At 48.3% G+C, this 10,935-nt stretch overlaps 1 protein-coding gene across 1 annotated transcript in view; it reads right to left on the reverse strand.

Moving 5' to 3' along the window:
* The window catches only part of SORCS3 (sortilin related VPS10 domain containing receptor 3), a 300,335-nt gene extending 290,455 nt beyond the window's left edge, over positions 1–9,880 (reverse strand). The window contains exon 1 of the mRNA XM_061458813.1: positions 7,974–9,880. Coding sequence (XP_061314797.1) covers positions 7,974–8,534 — 561 coding nt within the window. The 5' untranslated portion in view covers positions 8,535–9,880. The remainder of the gene's footprint in view (positions 1–7,973) is intronic.
* Positions 9,881–10,935: the final 1,055 nt, after the last annotated feature.

The raw sequence follows: 10,935 nt of genomic DNA on the forward strand, positions 1-10,935 counted from the left end.
TGTGCCACCATGCAGTGACTGGGATGAATTCTGGTCCCTTCTGTCCCACACACACACATAAGAAAGAAAAGGAGAGAGGAAGAGAAACACTAAGATTTGTGCAACAACCTCAGGTTGGTCAAAATGTTGGTCAAAGTCCTAAGTGGCACGGACCTGTCAGGACAAGCGTATCCTCTGTAGATCAGGCACCAGGAGAGAAGCAATGAAGCACAACTGCCCTGACCTCACCTACAAGCTATAATCGGTGTAGGAAGGAGAGAAGATCAGCAGCTACCCTCGGAGGTTAGTCCCGAAGTCAAAACGGAGCATGGCATTTCAGGAGATAAAGTACACACTGCATCAGTCAGGAGCAGCAAGGATTCAGACTGCTTCCTGGCACTGTAAATGTTAACATCATCCCTTCTCCCAGCCCAGCAGCACTGTGTGGGGAGGATGCTGGTGGCTTTACAGGCACAGGACTAAGGCTAGAGGTGACCAGAGCAGATGAGAAATCACGGCACAGGGACTCCCAACTTCACAAAAAGGGCTGGCAGCAATCAGAGACCACATGAAAGGCAGACAGTAACAGCTGCAAGGGAGAGTGAAATGCTTTACCGAGGCCGAGTGCAGGCTAAGACGATTTTCCTCTCCCGCAGAGGGAAGCCCCGACAGCAGGAGTTTCACAGAGTCAATGACTCCAAGCGGGTTTTCATATCAGTATTTCAGCAGCGCCTGGCTTTCCAGCGTGCATCTCCCAAGCCCCAGCTCCCCTCCCACCCTTTGCGGTGTTTTCCTTCCTTTAGCAAATGCCCACGCTCCCTCTAGCGCCCAGCTCTGCTCTCCACACACTAGCAGCCCGGCACCCTTTCCTACAGCATGCACCCCAAGGCATCCGAATCACACTGGAGCTAATTAAAAGCGATGCTATTTTGGGTACAGAGGCCCTGCAGTGGTCTGCACATCTGCCTGGCTAGCATTTGTGTCACGTATCAGAACACGAAAGGGAAAAAACATCGTGACAGCTTTGGTGTCAGGGACCCTCCTTGAACAAGAGGGTTTTGCTACTTATTTCAGTGGGAGAGCAATCAGGTCTCCTTGAGGGCTGAGAAGGAAGGAAAAAAGAGTGGTTTGATTATTCAGCATCAATCTTTTCTGATTTTTAGTATACGCTGGAACTCTGCTGGCAACAACGGTTGGGAATTGACGCTGAAGTTTCCATAGCAGATTATTTATCTAATATGTTTAACACCTACACAGCCACCCTTTCAAACATGCAGCAAACTTTATGCAGTTCCCTCAGTCTCACAACACCCCATAATGGCAGGAAAGGAAATACTGCCATGTCCTTCTTTTTGCATAGAGGAAATGTTAATAACGATGCTGCAGGTTGAATTCCTCAACTACAGTAAACTGACCTCAATCAATCCTACATTAGTTTAAGGATCTAACCAAAGACTTTGGTGCTTTGGGGACTTTCTGCATTTACAGCATTCAGTGCTTTTAAAGGAACAGGTCATTTAATTTACTGTCTTGATTAAAAGCAGGATAAACTCCACACACCTTCAAACAGATTCGCACTGGAAGCTAAATTTGACCAGAACCCTTCCAAACCCCAGTGTTAACTCCATAACCAACAGGTTCTTTGCAGTTCTCCTGGAACCAACCCCAAACATGAGCTCAGGCTTGGCCTTTAATCCTGAAATTAATCTGGATTTGTAAGAGAGCACTGACTCAGGTAAGCATGTAGTGCTCTCCTCCATTCTATCTACAGATACCCAGGGAACTTAAGGAGCACGACACTATGACACAATCTAAGTAAAGTCTTGACTGTTTGCAACACTCGCTTCCAGTGTTCTTTAGTACAACCAGCATTAAAAAATCTTTAGCTCCTTAACCTGTGCTTTGCCCAATAGATGACATTGCCTTCATTTTTTTTTCTATAATCTCTACTACAAATACAACTATAAATTTGGAAACTCTGAGAAAATTTCATCTACCCCCAGCCTTGCATTTAAGAAAATATTTGTCTCATCTCACTTCCCTTTTGGGAAAAATTTCTCCTTCCAAACATCAATTATCTGCTCAAACCCATTTTCAGAATACTTCTTCATCTAATTGGATGATTGTTTTTCATAAAAAAAAATCATTAAAGAATCATATAGGGCTTTTTTTCTGTTTGCATTTAAATCATTGTGAAAGCTTAGCCACAAATTCTAGGCTTCATCCCTGGTCATGAAGAAGGATGAGTGCTGAGGCCCGAAGGGATACTGCTGACAGGCACCTAGAACAACAGTAGTTCTGTTACTGGGCTCTAAGCTACACTGACAGCTTGCTGTGCTAGGCAGGGTAATGGCCCAGGGCATCTGCCAGCTTCACGGAATCCACAAGCAACATCAACGCTCACCCACTGGACATCAACCTGACTTTTAATGAAACCAGTCTAGAGAGAGATAGCCCAAAAAGTATTCTCCAGACACCTTATTCTTGCTCTGCTGACTCAACACAATCATAAAAGCAATTGCCATGCAAGAGTTTAATTTTTATTTCCCCATCTTGTATTTGAATATTAATTAAAAATGGATTGGCACAGTCCTGGAGAAGGACTTTAGTGGCAAACTTCATTATTAAAGGTAGTGGAAAAGTGGAAATGCATCAAGGCATTGTGATATAACCAGTCTACCTTCAAATGGCAATGAGAGTCCAACCTAGCCAAAAGCCATTTGAGAAAGAAACAGTACAAAATAGCAATTAAAATATCTACCAAATGCAGTGCAATTAGTATGATTGCTCCATCACTATTTTGCACTCTAGGAGTAAACATTTTAGACTGAAATCCAACTGGACTGTTGGAGCAGTTACCCATGGCTGACAACTAAATGCAGCATTGCCTGCCTAAAGATTCATTTTCTCCCCTTCCTCCCTTCCAAGCATAGCAGTCTATTTGGAATTGCAAATACTGCCCATCTAATTCTGCCCATCACACTGCACTGCTAGGCATCTTAATGAAAAACTACCTGGCACACAGCAAGCCCATCAGCCTCCCCAGCTTGTAATTCGCCATGGGAGTGAATAATGTCTCAGCATCAAACCACCAGTACATTAGCAGATCACACCAGAACACTGCCAACAGCATTCAGAAGAATCATTCCCGGAAGAGACAGACTTCACTGCAAGAACTTGTACAACCTGCTTTTCACTGCCAGAGCTTGCACAGGATTAGGGAATAGGATCAGTGGCAGCAGGAGGGAAAGAATCACAGAAGCCTATTCAGAGCAGGGTTGCTATCATCAGATCATGTGTATGTCAGGCTCAAAAACCTCCAAAGACAGACTCCTAAAACTTTTTGGTGCCCTGCTGCACCAACTTCTTTGGGAAGAAACTCTTCCTAATGTTCAATCTGATGTACGTTGTGGGTGTTGCCACATGTTAATCCCTCTTCAACCGATAAAACGAGCTGCATTTTCTGTCTGACTCTATTTCAGGTGGCTGTAGGCTACTGTAGTGCTTAGCCTCCTCTTTAGCAGTGTCTTGTCCCAAAGACGTCTCATATTCCCAGTCTTGGAGTGAATCTTACAAAGAGACAACAGCCACAGGCTGACTAGACCTCTGGACAAAACAGTGTAACATGGCTGACAAGGTAAAACAAGGCCTTAGTCCAGTCTCTCACCAGCTCTAATCCTGCCTTCCCCAACTTACAGAGCCTGGATCATAAGGCCAACCGTGAATGCAGTTGCATGGTCTGCACAGTAGCAGCTATATCACTTGGGCACACTGTACTTCTTGTTTAAATTCTGCACTGCTGCACCGCATTGAGATAAAAATATGCAGATCACGTTTTCCCAATAGTATGAAAAATCCAACCCCTAGGATCATATAGGAGCTAGGCCTGGCTGAAGCAATGTGAAATATTGCACGTGCCTTACACAAATGCCATCTCCTGCTCTTACTGTGGCATTACAGTACATTTTGTCATCTTTAAGCCTGAAGTTTGCCTCTGGTTCCTAGAAAGGCAAAGGCATGTATACATGGGATACCTATGTATCCCACACTATCCCAGACTATGATGGTAAGATGAGGCCTCTGCATAAATAATGGATTGCAAATGTCTTCTAGAGGTTAGAAGAAAGCTAAAAATGCTCATCTTTGCTTTGTATATTAAAAACAAACAAATGAAACCCAACAAAAATTTGCCCACACCACCACAGAATTTGTAGCACTTCCAACATGGGAAAAGCATGGCCATAATTAAGTACTTCCTATGAACAGCTACATTCATCAGACTGGCTACTCTGAAACCCAATGACAACAGTCTCTGTTTACCATTCCACTAGTGGTAAACGTATCACATGATCATATCAGGATCATATCATATCAGTGATCATATCAGGAGAACAACCTGAGTAAGTGTGCTTTCCCCACTGCAGCTTGTTGAAATCTCTTGAGTAAACTATCGTCAAGAAACAAGAGAGTGAGATTTAAAGCTGTAACAGCATTGAAGGTGCTGCTACGTATGTTTTGCAGGTCCTTAACCCAGAAATCAGGGAGAGATGAAGGAAAACAAGACAATCTAAGGAAACAGATCATCTTCACAGGGAGGTTGAAGAGAGCATCATCTGGTGAGCAGACCAAGGGAAATTTTCATGCAATGACATAATCATCAAGAGAGAGGGAACACAAGTGTAGAGGGTAGAACTGCTCCCCAAATAGCACATTTGTGCACAGTGTGTGTTCAGAGAGGAATGGCTTCGAAAAAAAGAAAGGCTTGCAGATCTTCTGGGAATAACAGCAGTTTTCATAAAAATTCTCCTTCCTTCAGAAAGGCCTGAGCAATAAAAAACCCAACATTTTAACTGATCTTTACTAGGTCCCTCAAGAGCTTCAGTGACCTCTCAATAAATACCATTAGGGCAGACTGGTGCTTGAAGCCCAAGTACAAGTCTTGTTTTTTCTAATATCAGACCTACTGAATTAAGGCAACTCCTGTTCCGAAGAGCACAGACAGCACAAACCTCACTTTACACAGAACAGTATTCTTGCATTTTCCTAACAATTTCCACTTGAAGATCTTCAGGTATCGTACAAAGCAGATATGAATTCTGCTCCACATCACCACTTTGTGGTAGCTAAGTAGTACTATCCTCATTTAACATGGAAGAGGAGATCCAGAGAGGTTAATTGTCTTTCCTAAGGTCGCAGAAAAAGCCTCTGGGCAGGACAAAGCAGAGAACCCGAATTCCCTGATCTCACCAGCCTCTATCCTAATCCTGCCCTCACTATCTGCAAATGGAGAAACAAAAGTTTGTTGCCTGGAAGGGATTATTTTTTAATAAGTTTGAAATTTGAAATTTGAGGGACATGGGAGAACAGGGGGATAGGAGATGGAGGGAGAGGGAGCTGCTCTTAAATAATAGCTGTAAAAACACACTGAAGGTTTTTAACATTCCAGGTAACAGGATGAGCAGCCCCTGCAAAGATCTCCTTTTTGCAAAGTGTCTGTAGATCTATATGCCCCAGTAAAAGCATCATTTTTTTATTACCATGCTTTCTCCCCTTTGCAAATTCACCGAGTTGTTAGGAATCCCCCACCACCCGTGTATGATTTGAAAGACACTGCTTCACTGCATGAAATGTGATTGATCATGTTTTTAATAAATCGTAAGTGGCAAAAACACAGGGTTTGAAATCTATTCAAGGAACAGACCATTGGTAAAAGCAAGCTGTGTGCCTCTTCACTGCTTTGGTAGCCTGAAAATAACAACATACAGACATGTCCTACCTGCTCTCCTAAGTCATCTGGCATAATCATGACATGAGTTACCATCTTTTGTCCATTTTCAATACACCTTCCTGCTGCTTTATATCTAACTATGACCTAAGCAAATGTATGCTTTGAAGTGAGAGGCTGGGAACTGATGTAGCTGGCAAAAGCCACACTGCTTCCCTGAGTGACCTTGGGCAACTGCTTGACGTTCCTATGCCATAGACACGCCAGTGCTCAGAATCAGGTAAAAACTGAACTGCAGCAGAAAAGCTGGCATTGGATTCAGCCTTCTCTGCTGCTAAATAGAAGGACCCAGGTTCAAGCATTTAACTTTCCCTCTAAACTGTTAAAAAAAAATAAATCCATTTAATCACTAAATGGAGCATGTTTCCTTCAAGAGATGGGACAGAAAGTCTCAAGATGTTAAGCTTCATATTAGAAAAATCACAAGATGGTAAGACTAGTATTTATTAACATGCTTGCTTTTCCTGCCTACAAACACCACACTGGCAATAACCACCAGCCTTTTGCTTGCGCTTTTGAGTTGGAAGCTTTTAACACACAGTATCTTGAGGCACAAAACCTTCATTACCTTTCTTAGTCACCTGGAGTTAAACAATAAAGGAAACTAGTTATTTAAATGGCATATTTCTGTAAAAACAAAAAAAAAAGAAGGAGACAAAATTCTGTGGAAATCACTTTCTGACCTGCACTTTAACAAAAAATAACCTTTCTTTCCCCAGTAAAAGCCTACAGAATGAGTTTTCTCTGCTACTTCAACCAGAAATACTCAAAAATCCATGCTGGGAAGGGATGGGGGGGGATTTTAGCTTCTTTTGCTCAATGCCCCTTGATTCAGCACCAAAATGAAAGAAAAGAGAGGGAACATAGGTTGTTTTCTTCATTACATGCCATGTTATATTAAACATAAATAATCCTAGAGACAAGCATAGTGCTAAAATATACCACGCAGCTGTTTTCTCTTGAATGTTTGCTTTCAGCTTTAATGAGAGTGGAATCCATGTCTGGCAAACACAACTGCCTTTAAAAAATTGGTTAAATCAAAGTAACATCTACATTGCTGTCAGGATTATTGCCCAAGTAATACTAAATAGGGAAAAAAACTTCCAGTCAGTAAAATAAAGAGGTGGTTGAATTGCACATTATAAAGCTATAGCTGATGCACAGATAGATAGATAGACAATTTGCTTTTTAATGACTAATAAGTTTCATGAAGAATGCATCTGAAAATCCAGCTGATCTGTTTCATGCTGTTAATTGCTTTATACCCATTTCCAATAGCGGCAAAACAATAAAAGTGGCATTTTCAAGGCAATGACAGGCTATAATAATCAGAATAATGGGAATAAAGGTTTCCTGTAGACCTTTAAGTTATGCCTGTTCTCAGGCTTTACATCAGAATGGAAATAGTATGGCTGATACCAAGTTAAAAGAAAGTTGAAGTTTTGTCCACAGTCATCTGCCAGGCATTGAAAAGCAGGGTGCGAGGGAGGGTCCTGCTCTATCGTGGCACGATGGTGCGTGGGATCGTGGGACACCTACCCCACACACACCCCTATACAGCGTCCCACAGACCTTGAGGGGCACTTCAGTGACTCATTGTTACTGCCTACAGGGAAAAGGCATGACATGCCACTGATTTTTAATAAACTTTTCACTGTGCTTGAACTATCTGCCTCCTTACTGAGACCCTTAACGTGCTCTGGGGCTTTCCACCCTTAAATGACTTAATGGGAACTCTCTTGTCGCCAGCGTGCAGAGCAGGGATCAGGAGGGCTTTTCCACCACCACTGTAGATCCCTCACCCCCTGGCGCAGAGGCAGCGAAGCGTGCCGAGGTGGATATTACATATGAAGAATCAGAGAGAAAGGGGACCCAGCTGTTCAGGGACAAGGGACAGAGCGGAGTGGGGGGCAGGGGGTCTTCCCTGAGCATAGGAGAAAGCTCCAGACAGCCCAGCCCCTTTGGCGGCGTTCCGATCGCACTGCCCCTGCCATCGCAGCTCTGCCTGGGGGCGGGGGAAGAAAGGTATTCCCATTCCCCATCTTTCCCCGGGAAAACTTTTTTCTGCTGCCACCGCTCCATGTCCCCCTCCCTGCGGTGCCCACCAAGCGCCCCTCTCTTCCGCGCACTCCCTGCCGCAGCGGCAAGCGCGGCTCCCTCCCCGCCAAACCGAGCCGGGTTGGGGTCGGGTCCGTGGGTCGGTACTCACGCTGCTGTTGTGGCCGGACCGGTGCACCATGGCTTGGTTGTGCGCCGCATCCCCGGTGAGCGCGAAGGTGGTGCTGCTCAGCCTCAGCTCCTCTGCCCCTCGCAACCGCGCCGCTCTGCCCTCCTCCAGCGGCCCGCGGGGCTGAGCCCTGCCGCCGTGCTGCCCCTCGGCCGCGGGCACCCCTCGGGAGCGCCCCTCGCTGCTCCGCCGGCTCCGCGGCGCCGCCGGGCCCCGGCCCCCGAGCGCGCCGCCTCCCGCCCCCGCCGAGCTGATCGGCGCTCCCCGCGGCCCCGCTCGGCCCCCCGGCTCCCCGCCCGGCAGCGGGTCCGCGCCGGCCGAGCCCCGCGCCCGGCCGCCCGGCCAGATCCATAATCCCCGCGGCGGCGGCGGTCGCTGCTCCTGCCTAAGGCGAGACGAGGATGCGGGCCAGGAGGGCGATGGAGACGAGCAGGATCTGCAAGTTATTTCGGCGCCGGTGCAACACCAAGAGAGGAGTAAGAGCCATGTCCAGGCGAGAAAAATGGTGTGGCAGGTCGGAAAGCAGTTGGTCCCCTTCTCCATGCCTTTGCGGAGCGAGTCGGGGGGCTCGGAGAGGGAGGGGGAGCGCGAGCCGCTGCGGTTAGGGTTTTTTTTTTCTCTTTAAAGAGAAAGGGGCCGGCTTCTAATTATAATAATTATTAGTATTTGCGAAAGGCTCCTCTTTCTCTCGCTCTTCTTCTTCCCTCTTCCTCAGCCTCTGAGACGGTGACCGGGAAAAAAAAATTAAGGGGGGAAAAAAATAAGGAAAAAAAAAAGATAAGAAGGAAAAAAAGAACAAAAATCCCAACTCTCTCCCCGGTTGTTGGATTCTGTTCCTTGCTCTTGGTGGATTCTCTCTCCTTTTTTTTTTTTTTTTCAAAAGTGCTTTTCAGTGAAACTGTTCACGTTCAAGGATTTGATCAAGTGAGAGGGTAACACCACACGGGGGGAGGAGCCCCGAGCCTTGCCAAGCCGCCGCCGCCGCTGAAATACACCAGCGAGTCCCCAGCCGCGCCTCGCCGCCGGGGGCCGGGAGCGGGGCCGGGGGCGGGAGCGGGACACGGACCCCGCGCCGAATCAGCGGGAGCATCACTCAGTCTTTGCTCCTGATTTGGTCTGCGAGTTCCTGCCCGAGGCTGCGCTCCTGCCTGAGAGCAGCCGTCATTCAGCGTTTCTCGTGATGTGTATTTACATAGACTCGTATCTACAGCAGCGTAGGTATTGCTCACCCTATGTGCGTGCCTATATATGCATAAACGCTGGACTTGGGGAAGGGGTGTAAAGCAACAAGCCTGGGTGAGTGTGGCTTTTGGGTGACTCTGCCGTACCGACCGGCTCAACAACCCAGCAGAGCCGGCTCCGGGCATGAAGATGTGCCTGTCCCGAGCGGGGCTTCCCGGCCGTGGGAACTCTCTCGTGTGCATGGGAATCCCAGCAACCGTACCACCGTCCGGGAAGGGAGACTGGCAGGATTTATTTGTGGGGCGAATACCCAAGAAAGGGCAGTGTCTGCAGGCAGCTATCTCACTGCGGCAGCCTCTCGGGACTGTGTCGGGAGAGAGAGCGAGGGAGACGTATCTCTAAATGATGCCAGCGCAGCGCTCCCGCTCCCATCGCAGGAATGCCACATTTCCCCCGGCCAGGACACCAGCTTTCTGCTGGCAAAGCCCAAGGAGCCACTGCAGCTTCAGCCACCGGGCAAGGTGTGAGTTAATCGAACTGTGCGAAGGCGAACCCCGTCGTCCCGGGGGTCACCCTGGTCACTGACACCCGTGCCTGCGTCACGTTCCTCCGGTGAGATTCATTGCAGCAGCACGTCGGCACATTTTCCCTTTAGATCAAACCCACGGCAGACCTTTCCCCGTTCTCCTCCTCCCTTTCAAAAGTGGCAATAATTAGCGTTTTGTTAATCGTCCCACCCGCCTACTCTACCACATCAGCCATTCTTTGCCGTCCAAGGACGGATCCACCAACTACACGGCTCCCCCCCCCCCCCCCCTTGTCAGTCTCAACGCGGGGTCGGCTCAACAGTTTCTCCCGCCTTGGGTCTTCCATGGAGCCCGGGGCGGAGCGGAGGGAGAGAGGGACAGAGAGCGGATCGGTGATGGCTGTGCTGTGCCCGCGCTGGGGCTTCTTTAGCCGCCTCCTGCTGCAGACGTCTGACCGGGGCGGGGGAGCCCGAGCAGCCCGGCTCGGGGAGAGCGGGATGAAGGGAGAGGTGACTGCGAGCACCGATGCCGGTTGCGAGCGGTGGGAGCTGCCGCTAAATGGCTGTCCTGCCGACCTGGAAAGAGGGTCTGGGGTAGGAGGAAAGCGCTGAGAGCTCCGGGAAGGAGGATGGGCGGTGTGGGGAGGCTGAGGGAGCCGGTCACTGCGCGGTGGGGGCTCCAACCCACGGGCACGGCTCTGCCCGTGAGCTGCAAATCCCCACGCAGAGAGGGAAAGTGGGAGATGGGGGCAGAGGAAACAAATCACCCGCCCCCAACCCAACGGATGTTATTTCTGGCTTGGAATCGGCTCCTTTTCAAAGTACGCTGCCAAAACGTTTAGGAGATGACATTTCATTTGTGTGGGAGCAGTGACGTGGGCCTCAGCCAGAATCTATCCATAAAACCCTGGGCGAAGGGATTGAGCGAGTTACACACACCTGTGTGCACAGAGCCAGGCCATCCCCTAGGATGCACCCCCCACTGCTTATAAAAGAACAATGTAGTATGCTCAGGAACAGGACCTCAATTGTCTCCCTAGATTGACTGCTGCAAGAACAGTGTCCCCAGGTCTGTGGCACCAGCAGCATGCCACCCCTGGATCCTGCCACTGCTCTGCACTGTGAAGGGATGAGCTGCCCACCCTAATGTCACCCTCCCACACTGAGGCTGCAGTTGTGACACGCAAAACTTGTCCTTACATTATGATTAAAGTTTCTCTGCCCAAAGAAGTAGCA

Source organism: Pezoporus flaviventris, unplaced genomic scaffold (genome assembly GCF_033815535.1).
Source record: "Pezoporus flaviventris isolate CSIRO_AGI_PZ_B2104156 unplaced genomic scaffold, CSIRO_AGI_Pfla_v1 ptg000029l, whole genome shotgun sequence".
Lineage (NCBI taxonomy): Eukaryota > Metazoa > Chordata > Aves > Psittaciformes > Psittacidae > Pezoporus > Pezoporus flaviventris.